Source organism: Carassius carassius, chromosome 14, assembly GCF_963082965.1.
Source record: "Carassius carassius chromosome 14, fCarCar2.1, whole genome shotgun sequence".
NCBI lineage: Eukaryota > Metazoa > Chordata > Actinopteri > Cypriniformes > Cyprinidae > Carassius > Carassius carassius.
Window position 1 is genome coordinate 11,534,989 of NC_081768.1, and position 15,326 is coordinate 11,550,314.

Sequence of the window (15,326 nt, forward strand, 5' to 3'; positions counted from 1 at the left end):
ACTATTTCATCCAGTAGCTGCATCAAATGGAATGTATTTTGTTATGAGTACATCTGTCTTCCTATAAGTTGATTATCAACATATGACATATCCACCGACTCCTTTTTGCCCATCACTGCCATCATGTTCAATATTTTGCAGATTGAACCCGTTTTTATATTTTCCATTGTAACTGATGTTTTCTGTCTGTGTTTTCTTCACTATCTGAGCTATCTGCTTCATCGTTTAAAATGCATTTTTCACTTGGTACCTGGCTGTTGTCTTGTTCATTTAGCTTTTCTTGAGATACCTGTGTGTTAGTCTTACAGAGCCTGAATTGATGTACTCTAACAAGAGCCCCACCATGTCTTACAAATACAACAGCTCCATCTTGACCAGTAACTGTCCCTGGTCCCTTGCATTCAGGACAGTCTGCTCTTTTGTAATATACCTAGTCTCCTGTCACATACATGTCATCTGTGGGCCTAAGCTGTCTACGTAGTGCCCTTCTTATCCACTCAGAAGACTCTGCTTCTGTGAATGCTTTCCACTTTAGCACTCACAGTTGTACCTTCTAGAGCAGGTAGTTTATCAACTAACACAGAATGAAGGTTAGGATTCTGTCCAAACACCAATTGGTATGGACTGTAGCCATGAACACTGAACAATGTTCTTAGCCATGAGGGCCCAGTCAAGGGCTGTGTGGGCTTCAGTGAGTGTTTGATTATGTTTCTCTCATAGTCTGTTGCTCCAGGGACTGTATCCAGCTGTTGTTCTTATCTCAGTGTTAAAGTTTTCAGCCATGTCTCTGACTTCTTGGTTGTTGAATTCCCCTCGATTATCACTGTACAGCTTGTTCTCTTTACAGCTTGCTGTCTTTTTTCCATGTCCAAAATAGTCCCTGCTTACTTCAGTGACATTTTACTCTTCAGGAGTGGAATGTCAACCTTGACAACCTCTATTTCAATTAGGCTTTTTGTCAGTCCTATTTTAGCTGTTAGTTTCACATTTCTTGTGGAATATACCAAATTCCCATTTCCAAAAACGAACTTATCTGCAGCTGGGATTTTCTGTTTGCATCAACTGGCTTACTTGATTTTGAGTTAGATCATCGATGTAGTTTTCCAGCCATTTCTCCCCACACACAGTATGGGTAAATGCAGCTTAACCATCAGTGTTGCCATACCATTATCACTGTCTAAATGCTCCGCAGGTATTTCCATCACCATTTCACAAGCTCTCCACTCAAGCCCAAAGGCAACATTGAGGGCTTGTTTCTTTTTGTCGAGTTCGGTAACCCATATCCACATTGGTTTCATCAAACTTTGGCGGAACTTTATAACTAGCTGCCATCCTTCAACCCTCCTCTGCTACCATGTTAAACTCAAATGAACATTATCAGCCTAAAACAAGGCAGAGGGACAATTACCTCTTGCTCTGATGTGACAGACAGCCTTTTCCTGAATTGTATGGCACTGTCAGCAACAGGTTTAACTGTAACAGAAAAGAGAGAAAGATTTTGTCAACAACAAAGAATTCTAAAACCAAAACTAAAGAATTTTTAAATGCAGTTCTGTAACTAAGCAGGACCATTTACTCCGAATGGTTCATCAAATTTATTCAACCAATGTCAAAGTTACAAAGTTAATCAAAAATGAAGACAAAAACAATCCAAGCACCACATCAAATCCTATTCTTCATGATAAATAAGAAACCAAGATCACAACAATTTAAAACAATTCCCAAACTCACAAATGTCTCTCTCCTCTGCTGCCATTTCGGGGGAAATGTGTTGATGACCTGCTCCGTGCTACTGTAGGTAAACTATGCTCACCTTTTCAAGCTCTTTCGGACCTCCTGGCTAGCGATCTCCTAGCAACCCGGATGCCCACTAGATCAGCTGGCCTTTATTCATCAGACACAATGAAAGCGCACTTTGATCGGCCAGAGGAGGCCATGTCCCTCGCTAATAATTAATTCCGTACCTGCTGCCCTTTGAGCAGGACATGCCATGTCTGTCAGCACAGATCTAATGCCACAACTCCCAGACAACTGAGACACAGGAAACCAAAGGCTTTACCATCGGCAGGAGCCACCTCCATGTCAGGGGACACAGGCTCTTCCAGGCGGGGGAAGACTTTTTTCTCCTTCCATTCAAACAAACCTAAAGAGGAAAAATGGTAAAGGACAAAAAGAAGATGTTTGTGGTTTGAGATGTTACTCCAGAAATCTACATTTGTATTAAAAACATCTATATAAACTTTATAGACCAACATAATATTTTTCTTTTAAATAAACTAATCAATTATTATTAATAATTCTTATTTTTAAATATGGTACTCCATAAATCACAATATCCTTCATTTTATGTTTTTAAGAAAATATTACACAATTTTTAAACCCTATCTATATGTTATTGTTTATGCTCATTTAATCATTTAATTTAATTTAAGACTCATTTAATAACATACAGTAACTAGTTCGCCACACCACCATCAACAACCTAGAATCAAGGCAACAAGTTTTGCACAGGCAAAAACCACAAATGTTTTTTGACAAAACAACACTCCTTTTAATGCTTTTTTGTATAAAAATTAGTCATTGAAACCAAAATAATCTGAAATTACACTCCACTTAAAATGACGCACTGGCCAGTGAAGCGTGCTATGAAAGCCTAGGCTGCTCTGGAAAACCACTGGAGATGCTCCCTGCCTCATTTCTGTCACTTCAGACTAGAGTGAAACATGTCGATCAAGACCGCCATCTCAGAGCAAGTAAAAAACCCTTCCCACTGAGAGCCGGAGCAGTTACCTGGCCCAAGGGAAGGTTAAAGTCTATATGTAACTCCATATAATCAAAAGAATCAATTATAGCAGCAAACACACAATCGAAATAGTAAACATCAACCTTATATTTTGTATAAATTATGAATAAACCAATTATTGCTGTAATTCAAGTAGATTCGGCTCAAACGTACCATTCCATTTAGCTACTGGTATCACTGGTTGGTCATCTCTGAAACAATGCAAACATTAATAAGTTACAAAGGCAAAAACTGATACTAATGTTTAAACATAATTGTTCTCCAGTCAAACCTCAAGGCTTTGAATCGGACTTTGCGCGGGGCACTCTCACACACTTTCACAGCATCCTCCAGCGTCATTCCCAGGGTGCACTTCCCACATATATAAACAATCTTGTCATTGGGCTGGATGCTGCCCTCTTCACTAGCAGGGGAGCTTGGCACCACCTCCTGGACATAAATTCCCTGCCACTTATTGCCAATACCCCCTGTCAGCTTGATACCTTCATAGACAGATGCAAAAGGATCATCATTTTGAATTGAATGTGAAATCTTTTTGTTATATATCTATATATATGGTATATGTTATATATATATATATATAATCATCTCCTCACCCAGTTGTCCAGATGGAGTCTTGGGGATGACAATGTCCTGGAGGGTGTCAGGAGGCGGCGGAGGAAGTAGATTTTGCACAGCTCTGCCCAGCACCATGTGCAGTCTTTTAGATGAAGACCTGAGGATGCTAATAACCACATCATCTGTCACGCTGGTCACATAGTGACCGTTTACCTAAAAGGAGATAATGCCAATTCAAATCACTGACAATACAATCTTATGAAATCTTCAGAAAGGGATGGTCATAAAAGCATAACTGTGATTGTGTTTCTAATGGTGGGAAAAGTGGTACCATGACAAGCCTGTCTCCTGCCCTAAGTCTGCCATCTGCTTTGGCTGGATTATCCAGGACCTCCTGGACATAAAAGCAGTTGTCCAGTTTACTCCTGGTTATTGTAAAACCAAAACTGCCACACCATGATTTGGTCAGTGAGACATTCAGTTCAAACTCCTTCAACATGTCCTAAAGGAAGAAGAAAAGAGATGCTGAACAACTAGGCTATGCTAATAATAATAATAATTTAATAAACTTTAGTGCTTATGCTTTTAAGCTCCTCAATGGCACTTACACAGAAAAAAGAAAAACATAAATAGCAAAAATAAATAAAACAATAAATTAAGCAGGTAGTGAATTCCAAAGCTTTGAAGCTTAAACCAGCTCTGAAACGTATGCTAATTTAATGGCTTGTACATCTGTAGGCAAATGCAATCAGACTTTACCCTTTGGGGATCTTCGTCATCCTTCTCTTCTTCATCATCATCCCAGCCGTTGTCATTTCTGGCTGAGGGGACGGTAAACTGGGCAGGAGGTTTCACTGGTGATGAAACTTGAGTTGCTTGCTGGTAGGATGGAGGTGAGCTTAACAGTGATGGAGAAAGAGCCGGTGGTGGTGGTGGAGGTTCATTGGAGACAGCAATGCTGCAGCTTGGAGGCGAGGGTACTGCGGTGGTGATGGTCAAGTATTCCTCATCAGCTATGACGTTCAGTCCATTAGCTGTGAAACTTGTCATGCTCTCTTCCACACCTTCAGTTGTGTGACTGTGATAAGACATTTATATTTGTGACACATTTTAGTTTTTCAAGACCATTTTCTTGTATTAAGCAGTGAAGAAAGATCCTAAGTTTTATTAAATATAAGGCAGTGCAACTGATAATTACAAGAACTATTTCTTGAGTATCAAATTAGCATATTGTAATGATTTCTAAAGGATTGATTCACACTGATGACTGGAGTAATGGCTGCTGAAAATTCTGATTTGCCATGAAAGGAATAAACTACATTTTAACACATTAAAATATAAAGAAGTTGATTTAAAGTTTAACAATGTTTTGCAATATAGACCTGTCACGATTATTAAATAATCGTTTGATCGCAATTAATTGGTCTAATCGCGGTCATTACAGATGATCGTTATTATTGCCCACTATTAGAAGACACAAGGGGGCGCTGTAGTACCTGCAGCACTCTACTTCTACCGGTCTCCCTCTGAACTCATTACGCTGAGCAATTACGAGCATTACATTCAAATGATATTGCCCTGTTGATTTCTCCATCATTTTGAGTTAGAGCAGCCCAGTTATTTAACAAAGATGGATTTAGTTTCAAAGCCGAAAACGACAGCGCCGATCTGGGCACATTTTGGTTTTACACCCGATGATAAAGGACAGCCAAAAGACGTTGACACGGCAGTGTGTCGAATTTGTAGGAGAGAAATACCAGCGAAAGCTGCCAACACCACAAATCTTAGGAATCACCTGAAAGCACATCACCCAAAAGAGTTCGCCGAAGTTTTGAAGTCATCCACAGCCGCTCATACTTCCAGTCAGGTGACAATAGCGCAGGCCTTCGAACGGGTAACAAAATATAAACGCGACAGTATGACATGGCGCACACTGACCGACAGTGTCACGAGATACATCGCTAAGGAAATGCAGCCTTTTAATACTGTGGAGAAACCAGCATTTAAAGAAATGCTCTACAACTTTGACAAGCAATATGAATTGCCAGGGAAAACGTACATTTCCAAAACAGCAGTTCCAAATTTATACAGAGAAGTGAAGGATGAAATCCTTAAGGATTTAAAAGAAATTGATTTTTATTCAGCCACAACAGACATGTGGTCCAGTGTAAATATGACCCCGTACATGAGCCTAACAGTACATTACCTCACAACTGACTGGACACTAGTATCAAAATGTCTAGAGACAAGATACACCCCAGAGAACCATACTGCTGATACACTTTCAGAAACTCTTAAGTGCATTTTATCAGATTGGGAATTAAATGAGAAAAACATTTCCTGCATAACCACTGATAATGGGGCTAATATTGTGGCTGCAGTGGGCAAACTTGGCTTAAGTTAATAATTAATAGTTAATAATTATATAAACTATAACAAACATGTCATATTTCCTCCAGGATGTCTCTACACGCTGGGGAACAAAACAAAAAATGATAGACAGAGTTCTGGAGCAAATACCTGCAATCAGACGTGTCCTGATTGATGACAGAAAACATGGACACCTAAACCCGACCTGGCAAGATGTATCTGTCCTTGAGTCCATTAATGCGGCACTGAAACCTGTGGCTGATTTCACAGATGTTCTATCAGGGGAAAAGTATGTTACTGTGTCTTCGGTGAAGCCTGTTCTAGACCTTTTAAAAGATGAACTCTTATCCCCTGACTCCAATGACACAACTCTTACTTCAAATATCAAGAAAAAAATGTGCGCCGTACTTGATGAAAAGTATAGCCCAGCTCCACTTCAAGAGCTCCTGAGAAAGGCCACCCTTCTTGATCCAAGATACAGGGCCCACTTTGAAGCTGCAATTATAGATGAAACCAAAGGCCAGCTTTTAAAAGAGATAATGGAGATGACAGAGGAAGGACACAATGTTGAACAAGGTAGGAAGTACACTGTAAAATATTTACCTAAAATATGACCTAAAAATGTTCATGCTGCAATCTAAATTAACTGGTTTTATTCAGTGTATATATACACCAACACAAGATTACACTAACAAAAGTAATTTTTAAGGGTTATATTAGGTAGACATCCTGCTTAAGGTTAAAGCTACCCCTTTACTTTTTACAGTGTCTGACAGAGCTGCAGCAGATGATGATGTGCCTACAACATCTTCTGCACCTCCTCCAAAAAAGAAGAGACTGTGTGATCTGCTGCAGAAAAGAAAAGCTCAACCTTCTACACATGGCTTAACAAAAAGAGAGCAAGCTGATGCTGAACTGTCAAGGTACCTACAGGAAGAAGCACTAGATAACTCGGCAGACCCTCTGATGTGGTGGAAAGACAATGAATCCAGGTTTCCTTTGATTTCCAAGTTGGCAAGAAAGTACATGTGCATTTGTACAACAAGTACTGCTTCTGAAAGAATGTTCAGTACAGCTGGCAATATTGTCACCCCAGTTAGATGCTGTCTTAAGCCAGAAAAGGTCAACATGCTAGTGTTCCTTTCCCGTAATCTACCAGCATGATTGTTTTTGTTTCAGAATTGGACTTTTATGGCCTGTTCTGTTATGGTCATAGTTTATATTTGTGATTCATTGTTTCTGTTATTTACAGAATTTTCAAATTTGTAAAATATATTTATATTTTACTTTAGTTTGAGATATTGACACGACAGTCCTTTTTGTGTTATGGTAACTTTATGGTGATTGTTTTTATTATTTATACTTTCATATACATTTACATTTTTTCTTTAAATGTACACATTTCTGAAAGATACATATTTTTCATTTAATAAATTACTTTAATATTTAAAGGCTTTAAGTGTATTAATGTGTTATTGCAAGTGACAACTTACAAGGGATTCAATTAAATAATCACAACAATTTGTATGACAATTAATTGACAAAGCCCTAAAACAGACAATTAATCGTCAAAGCCCTAAAACAGACAATTAATCGCCATGATCGCAATTATTTATTGGACAATTAATCGTCAGACAAATGTCATAATCGTGACAGCCCTATATGATATTTTTGATCAAAAATATGCAGCCTCTGTGAGCAAAAGAGACTTGTTTCAAAAATATTAAAACATCTTTCAAACTTCAAACTTTTGAAAGGTATTGTATCTCAAGCACTTTATTCTCAAAACCAAAAATAAAATTTGATCGCATTTAGACATAACGTTAGGAACATATTAATCATTTTATAGATAATATCACATAGAAATAAACAAGCCTTTACCTGGTACAAGCTGAGACATGGTTGGTTGAGATGGTATCATTTTTTGACTCTTGCTGATGGGTTGCAATTGCTGTTTCAGGGGCGGCTGGAGTTGGTGCTAGGTTGGCTGTTGTCACTTTAACAGTGCTTGGTGTTGGGGGTGGGGCTTTGCTCTCAAGCCCCTCCCCCATTATGGCATGAGGTTTAGGTTCTCCAGCTTCAGCTGAGGATGGACGTGGAGGTAGGGGTGGAGGAGCTGATATAGTCGTATCCACCAGCTCAGTTTCTGGTTTCTGTTGGGCCAGTGGAATCTCCTGGGTTTTCTCTGGGGAAATTTCTTTCTTTAGACCCACCTCTATCACCCGCTTCTTGAGGAGTTCACTAAAGTCTGGGGCAACAGTCCTTATCTGCAGGTCTAGAGACCTAGATCTCAGTGCACGGGTTTGAAGTGTGTCATGACCCTGTCAAAAAAGGATGTGAGTTTGAAAAATAACATGTCAATTTTAGAGTTGTTTGCAACTATGTAGAAAAAGGATGTTACCAGAGAGGTCTCAGTATCTGTATGTTTATCATGTGGAGTTCTGCAGATTGATAGCCTGATCTCAGACGGAGATTTTTGGAGGAGATGCAGAACTTCCTGTGGTAATAGAAAGACATACACTACTATTAAAAAGTCAGCATTTTCAATGATTTTGAAAGTCTCTAATGCTCACCAAGGCTGCATTTATTTGACCAAAAATGAAGTAAAAACAGTAATGTGTAAAATATGACTTTTAAAAATATACAAAATACCAATATATTAACAAGTCTGTAATTATATTATATTAACAGAATTGTTAATGTACAAATAAATATTTGTATACAAATATACAAATACTGAATCTAGTACTTCATTAAGTTATTTGTCTCTCACTCTACTTTGATGTAGCAGATCTTGAATTGCTAAATATAAACAATATCTTTACCTCATAGGAAAGGCCTCTGACAGGTTCTCCATTGACAGCCAGGATTATGTCTCCCTCCTTCAGAAGCCCACAATCCCCTGCAGGCTGACCAGAAGAAAGGCTCTTAATATGCACCATGCTACCCTCATCTGGACCCAGCTCAGATATGATGAAACTGAACCCAAGACTACTGAGACTCGTCTGTAGCGTCACCTCCAGGATGTTATCTGCCACAAAGAAAGAGCAGAACTCTCCCAATTTATAGTTTATAATCAGTCCAGACTCACACACATTACAATCAGTTATATTTAACAGTTAAAGGATAGTTCATCCAAAAAAAAAAAAAAAAAAAATAATAATAAAAAAAAAAAAAAATAAATAAATAAATAAAATACTTCTGTGGTAATTACAGTATACCCTGGCCAAATTTTTTTTACCAAATTAACTGATCCGGTTAACATATTTTTTTGTATTTTTGGTTTTCTTTTTAATTTAAGTTGAGGTTTTAGCAATTTTGTTGTGTGCTTTTGTAAGTTTTAGTAGTTTTTTTTATAATTCTATTTAGCTTTATTTTTATTTTAGTTTCAGTATTAGCATTCATAATACTTTCAACTTTTACTCAATTATTTATTTCACTTACCAAAATGTATCTAATTTCATTAAAATGTAAGTATATCTTATATATTTTTGTATTTAATTTCCATGATCAAAAATTATTTTTAATAGTTTTAGTTGATCATAAGATATCAGAATATTTGAAATATAGTCAAACGGACTGCTTCTATGGTGATTTTGCAACTTTTTAAAAAGCTTGACTCCTGGACCTTATTATCTTTCATTATATTCATAATAAATTGTATCCAGGATATTTCAAAAAGTAATAATTTTCTGTGTTCTGTAATGACAGAATTTTCATTTTTGGATGTGCTATAGATAGACCCTAGCTGTTAAATTTGATGCAAAACATATGCCAGTGCAAACACTTTAATTATGATGTAATATGCACATAAAAACAATGTTCCTCCGGACAAACTGTAAATTTGGCTGTGTCTTTGAGATACATGGGTCCTGGCAGCTAGCACAGTGTCGCTGTCAGATTCAGTTGAAATGTTTTACATTGTTTTCTCCCCCTCTCTGATCCCCGTCTCACCATCTGACACAAAGCTGAAGTCCTTGGCCCTGACAGACAAGGCCGTTTCCATGGTCGCATCTCTCCTAAGGGGGGTGGGCGTGCTTTGCACACTGAGTGGTGAAGGAGATCTCTGTCTCTCCATCATGGATGAGGCACTGTCCAGCACCACTGGAGGCTCTCGTTCCAGAACCAGGCTCACCACCTGAAAATAACACAGTCATTAAAGCAACACGTCTTAATTTATCATACTGGCTGCTGCACACAGCTATAGTGAACATACTCACGTCATCAGTCTTCTTAACACAAGGCCTGTTACCTAACCAGTGCGTGTGGCTGAAGATTGTGTGGCTGGTCAGCTTAAGTGTAATAGTGTGTCAGTAAAACGACGCAGGCCTCAGCGTCATACCCCAGAAAATCTTATTAGCCCAGACAAAAATAACCACCAACAAGTATGCTTTTATTTCAGATCTTTCTTTTGTGCTGTCTGAGAACCCGGAAGACACAAGGGTTGATGATGTTGTTGTCCTAAAGCAACTGCTATGCTGAAGAGAGGAGCACAGGCCTTTCAGACATAATGTGACCTTCAGCTCGCCCTTGTTCTAGAGTTCACATCTTACGGCAGCTACTTCTCAAAATGTCGGCTAAGTTTAAATGAAAGCAACTGCTCTTTAACTGTTCGCGAAAACAAACTTAATGTAAGTGCTGTGTTACTCAAGACACATGTCAACATATGTAGTAGTATAAAAAGTACATTAGTAGTTTAAAAGCATCACTGAAAAAATATAGCACTTCATATACAAAATGAAAAAAAGGCAACTGTCTTACATAATATCCGAAACATGGGTGTTAGTGTTCTACTGTGGGATCAATCATATCCAGTTACATAAACGGTTGTGATTGTACCACTCAGAAGTAATGCAAACACATGTCATTACCTCCCCCGTCCTCTTCAGGCACTCTACCGCCTGCCTGTGTGTGACGGCACGCAGGTTACAGCCATCCACCTCCAGCAGCCTGTCACCTGCCACACATACAAGAAGTCATTGAGCTGGCAACACCAATCATGCGTCATAACCAGTCAGGGTGTTGCATATTCATGCTCATTAGCATGTTAGGGACACATCTGAGTCATGTTTGTACATCGTCAAGGAAATAATATGCATAAAATAAATATGCATAGAATATGCATAGAACACACTAAAAAACCAGAACCACTACCTTTTGAAAGTTTATCTAGTGTCAGTACAGTTTTATGTTTTTTAAATGAATTAATATTTCATTCAGCAAGATGCATTAAATTGATCAAAAGTGACAATAAATTTACTATTTCAAATTCTGGATTTATAAAGTAGTACGGTACGTAATGTTACAAATTTCAATTAAATGCCATTCTTGAATACTTCATTGAAAACAGTTTTCACAAAAAAAATTTAGCAGCACAATGTTTTCAGCATTGATAATAATAATAAAAACTATTCTTGAGCACCAAATTAAAATGTTAGAATGATTTCTGAAATATCATGTGACATTGAAGACTGGAGTAATCACTGCTTAAAAATCAGCTTTACCATCACAGGAATAATTACATTTTAAACTATATTCAAATAGAAAAAAATCCATTTAAATTGAAATAATATTTTACAATTTGTAGTGATTTAACTGTATTTTTTATCAAATGAATGTAGTCTTGGTGAGCATAAGAAATGTATTTCATCTTATCAATCATCATCTTACAAAAATTACTTCTTTAAAACATAATTCTAAGAAACGTCTGACTAAAAGATTTTTATCTGAATATCAGGTTTTATAATTGGTAATGATGGATCTTTACCTATCTGTATTCTTCCATCTTGATTTGCCGCTCCTCCTGGGATCACGCTTGTGATGTAGATTCCACCATGATGTAAATTAGTGTTGATTCCCCCCTACAAATCATTAAAATAGTAACATACTCCATGTTTTATGATTTTGAGAAATTAAATGAACTCCACACAGAGTAAAAACTCACAGCAACACTGATTCCCAAGCTGCTATTGATCTTTCTGAGCTCGATGTAGATTACTTCACCTGGCTTTGAACTGAAGCTGGAAGAATTATTAGACATTCTTTCCTGCACAGGATGAACAATAAAAACATATTTTGGTTAATTTTTGTTCATGTCAGATGTTTTTTTAATAAACTGGACAAACTGCATCACAATGACAATCACACCTGAAAATCCAGAATCCGCACCACAGGTATGTGCAGCCTTTTGCCCATTTTGGGAGCCATGATGTTGGAGAGGGTCTCCTCCAACTCCTCCATCACAGGCCTGTACTCTGCACTCAGGGTGCTTTGAGAGCCAAAGCCTCTTTCCAGCATCATCCCTAAATTATTTGTAGCCAGTGAGGTCTTACTGTCCCGGAGATCCTCTACTCGGGAACAAAACGTGAAAACATTTTAAATGTGTAATTCCTACCACCAAATGTACCATAATTGCAAAAATACAGATATACAGTAATGTCTTACTGCTAGGATAGGATAATGTATTTTAATATAAAAAAGTGCACAGTTCATTTTTAAAAGTGAAAATATAAAGACAGATCATATGTAAATAATTGGTACAATATGAAGACATACGTTTGGGTTGGGACACTATGAGCTCCACTTCATCTGGGCTGCTCTGTAGTATGGCAGCAGCTATATTAAACGTCACCCCCTCTAGACTGATCTTATTCAGAGAGATCAGCCGACCACCTAAACACAAACAAAAGAAAATAAGTCTTTTTCATTACTTTTCTTTTTTTTTGGCATAAAAGAGGGAAAATGTTCAGGATTTTACCGGGTCTGATTCTGCCATCCCTATCAGCTGGCCCGTCGGGAACGATGGATGCTATGAAAATTCCCAGATCTAACTTCCCAGTGTTATCCTCAGCGACTATTACAAAACCTTTTCATCAAAAGTGATACATCAGTATTCAAAAGCTTAACATTATATAAAAGATGCATGTTCATTTTCACTCACCGAAACCAAGTTTTGGATCCTTCTTTAAAGTAACACATATGATTTCTCTCTCTGGGGTTGTTCTTGTGGGTGTGTCCACTAAAACAAATAAAACCAGATTTAAAATAGATATAATATAATAAACACATATCCACTTTCTCATGTTATATTGAAAATAACTTTTATGTTTTATGTTGCATGTTATTAAGTTGAAATGTTGTTTATAATCAGCTCCCATAAGGTCTCAGATCTTATCATAGAAATATCAGCTAATCATTAAAAGTCAATGTCAAACTTTATCGTTTAAACCAGAGAAAGCGTCACTGTTTACCTCTTATAGACGAGATGGTGGAATGAACCTCTGAGTCATGCTTTTGCAAAGAGACATTGGACATGATGCGATAGACTGGAGGACTGAAATTTTCTGGAGGGCTGCAGGCAATAATGATGAACACGATATGAGAGATATTTCGTTTTGTATTGTGATTTTAATGATGGTCAGAGCAGATCCATCAACACACCTGTTGCTTGGGCTCTCGTCTTTCAGTTCACTTGGGGTTCTTGGTTCAGGAATGTGATGTACTTCGTTCTGTTGCTGAATCCGAACTCCAGTCTTTGCTGGCAGGTCATTGCAAGACTTGCTTATGGAGTCATTCGGTAATCCATTCAAACCAATATTGTTGAGCACAATCTCCGAGCAAGACAGCCTCTTTATTTGATTGTGTCGAGCGCGGCATATTGATGTATATTTTGCCACGTTATTGTCTAGGTTGAAATATAACAGAAATAACTAACTACAAGTTGGCAAACAAACAAACCTTTGTATCTGATGAAAATGATAAAATAATTAAAATAATGTAACTAATGAAAATTATAATGTAAAAATGTTTTTCGAGTCCACTGAAGCGATCATGCTCCTTGGAAAAAATAAATATGTAATTTGTTATGAAACATTTTTATTAAAAGGAATCAACTTCAAATGGCTCTGTATATAGAAATAATGTTCACACCTGAGGCTAAACAGTAGGTCAGCTGCCGAGAGGTCATCTCACTGTGAAACTTGTGCTGGGCTGAGCAGAGGTTCAGGAGGTACTGTGCGATCTTTGAGCTCTCTGTCACAAATGAGTGCTTCTTCCCACTCGGGCTGCACTCAATGGTAAATTTTCGTCTCTATGACAGGATTAATGGAGAATATTTTAAATATTTACACCTTAAACCAAAACATCATGAACTTCAAACAACATGTTAAGCGCAACATCCAGCGCTTCTTGAAAACTACAGACCGGTATCCCTTCTTCCATTCATTGCAAAGACACTTGAGCGAGCTGTGTTCAACCAGTTTTCTATGTTCCTTGTACAGAACAACCTCCTGGACAGCAACCAATCTGGCTTCAAAAGTGGCCACTCAACTGAGACTGCTCTGCTCTCGGTTACTGAAGTCCCGCAACTAGCAAGAGCAGCTTCAAAATCCTCGGTACTCATCTTACTGGACCTTTCTGCTGCTTTTGACACTGTTAATCACCAGATTCTCCTGTCCACCCTCAGAAAGATGGGCATCAGTTAAGCTTCACAGACCACATTGCTACAACTACCCGGTCCTGCAGGTTTGCCTTATACAACATTAGGAAGATTAGACCCTTCCTGTCAGAGCAAGCAACCCAACTTCTTGTCCAAGCTCTTGTTCTCTCCAGACTGGACTATTGTAATGCTCTCCTGGCGGGCCTTCCTGCATGAACTGTCAAGCCTCTGCAATTGATCCAGAATGCAGCAGCGAGGGTTGTCTTCAATGAGCCAAAAAAAGCTCAAGTTACTCTTCTCCTCATCAGGTTACACTGGCTACCAGTAGCTGCTCGCATCAAATTCAAGGTACTGATGCTAGCCTACAAGACGACCACTGGCACGGCACCAACTTACCTAAACTCATTGGTTAAATCTTATGTGCCCTCCAGAAGTTTGCGCTCTGCAAGTGAACGACGCCTTGTGGTACCATCCCAAATAAGTTCAAAATCACTCTCACGGACCTTTTCCTGGACTGTGCCGAGCTGGTGGAATGACCTCCCAATCTCAATTTGTACAGCTGAATCTTTACTCATTTTCAAGAAACATCTAAAGACTCATCTTTTTCGCCTGCACTTAACCAACTAACACTAGCACTTTTCCTTTACTTGTCTTTTCATTTTATAAAAAAAAAAAGAAAAAAAAAAACCCTGTCTATGCGTTCTATACTAGACTAACTGAGACTTGTCATGGCACTTGTCTACTGTTGTTGTTCTCTTGTTGACCTGACTGCTTCTATTGTTCTCATTTGTAAGTCGCTTTGGATAAAAGCGTCTGCTAAATGATTAAATGTAATGTAATGTAATGTTACTGGATTTCACAGAGTATCAAAAAAGACCTAAATAACCAATAAACCACACAAATAATAACTCACACTTGTTGAGAGACTGTCTGTCTCTGTCCAGTGAAATTTGCGGCTTAACACACGAGAATGGTTCTTGACTTCATAAACCATAATTCCTTTGGCACAAATTCCCAAAACCAGCTCTCCAATAATAGGTTTCCTTTCACGGGCAACTCTGTGGAACAGTATTCCATACTCTGGCAGCTGCTGTGCAATCTATAAAGGCAAGAAAGACACAGGAGGTACTGATAAACTATGATCAAATAGCCATTTGT

General features: G+C 38.1%; 1 protein-coding gene across 2 annotated transcripts in view; it reads right to left on the reverse strand.

The window, feature by feature from the left end:
- The window catches only part of LOC132156978 (FERM and PDZ domain-containing protein 2-like), a 36,295-nt gene that overhangs the window by 9,907 nt on the left and 11,062 nt on the right, over positions 1-15,326 (reverse strand). For both annotated transcript variants that reach the window (XM_059566077.1, XM_059566078.1), the window contains exons 15-36: positions 15,082-15,267; positions 13,661-13,820; positions 13,172-13,415; positions 12,982-13,082; positions 12,672-12,749; positions 12,489-12,596; positions 12,287-12,403; positions 11,879-12,078; positions 11,676-11,777; positions 11,499-11,592; positions 10,603-10,688; positions 9,686-9,869; positions 8,557-8,762; positions 8,133-8,228; positions 7,613-8,052; positions 4,121-4,439; positions 3,693-3,863; positions 3,400-3,574; positions 3,075-3,285; positions 2,957-2,994; positions 2,060-2,143; positions 1,409-1,473 (exon numbers count right to left, since the gene is read on the reverse strand). In XM_059566077.1, the coding sequence (XP_059422060.1) occupies positions 1,409-1,473; positions 2,060-2,143; positions 2,957-2,994; positions 3,075-3,285; positions 3,400-3,574; positions 3,693-3,863; positions 4,121-4,439; positions 7,613-8,052; positions 8,133-8,228; positions 8,557-8,762; positions 9,686-9,869; positions 10,603-10,688; positions 11,499-11,592; positions 11,676-11,777; positions 11,879-12,078; positions 12,287-12,403; positions 12,489-12,596; positions 12,672-12,749; positions 12,982-13,082; positions 13,172-13,415; positions 13,661-13,820; positions 15,082-15,267 (3,465 nt within the window). The remainder of the gene's footprint in view (positions 1-1,408; positions 1,474-2,059; positions 2,144-2,956; positions 2,995-3,074; positions 3,286-3,399; positions 3,575-3,692; positions 3,864-4,120; positions 4,440-7,612; positions 8,053-8,132; positions 8,229-8,556; positions 8,763-9,685; positions 9,870-10,602; positions 10,689-11,498; positions 11,593-11,675; positions 11,778-11,878; positions 12,079-12,286; positions 12,404-12,488; positions 12,597-12,671; positions 12,750-12,981; positions 13,083-13,171; positions 13,416-13,660; positions 13,821-15,081; positions 15,268-15,326) is intronic.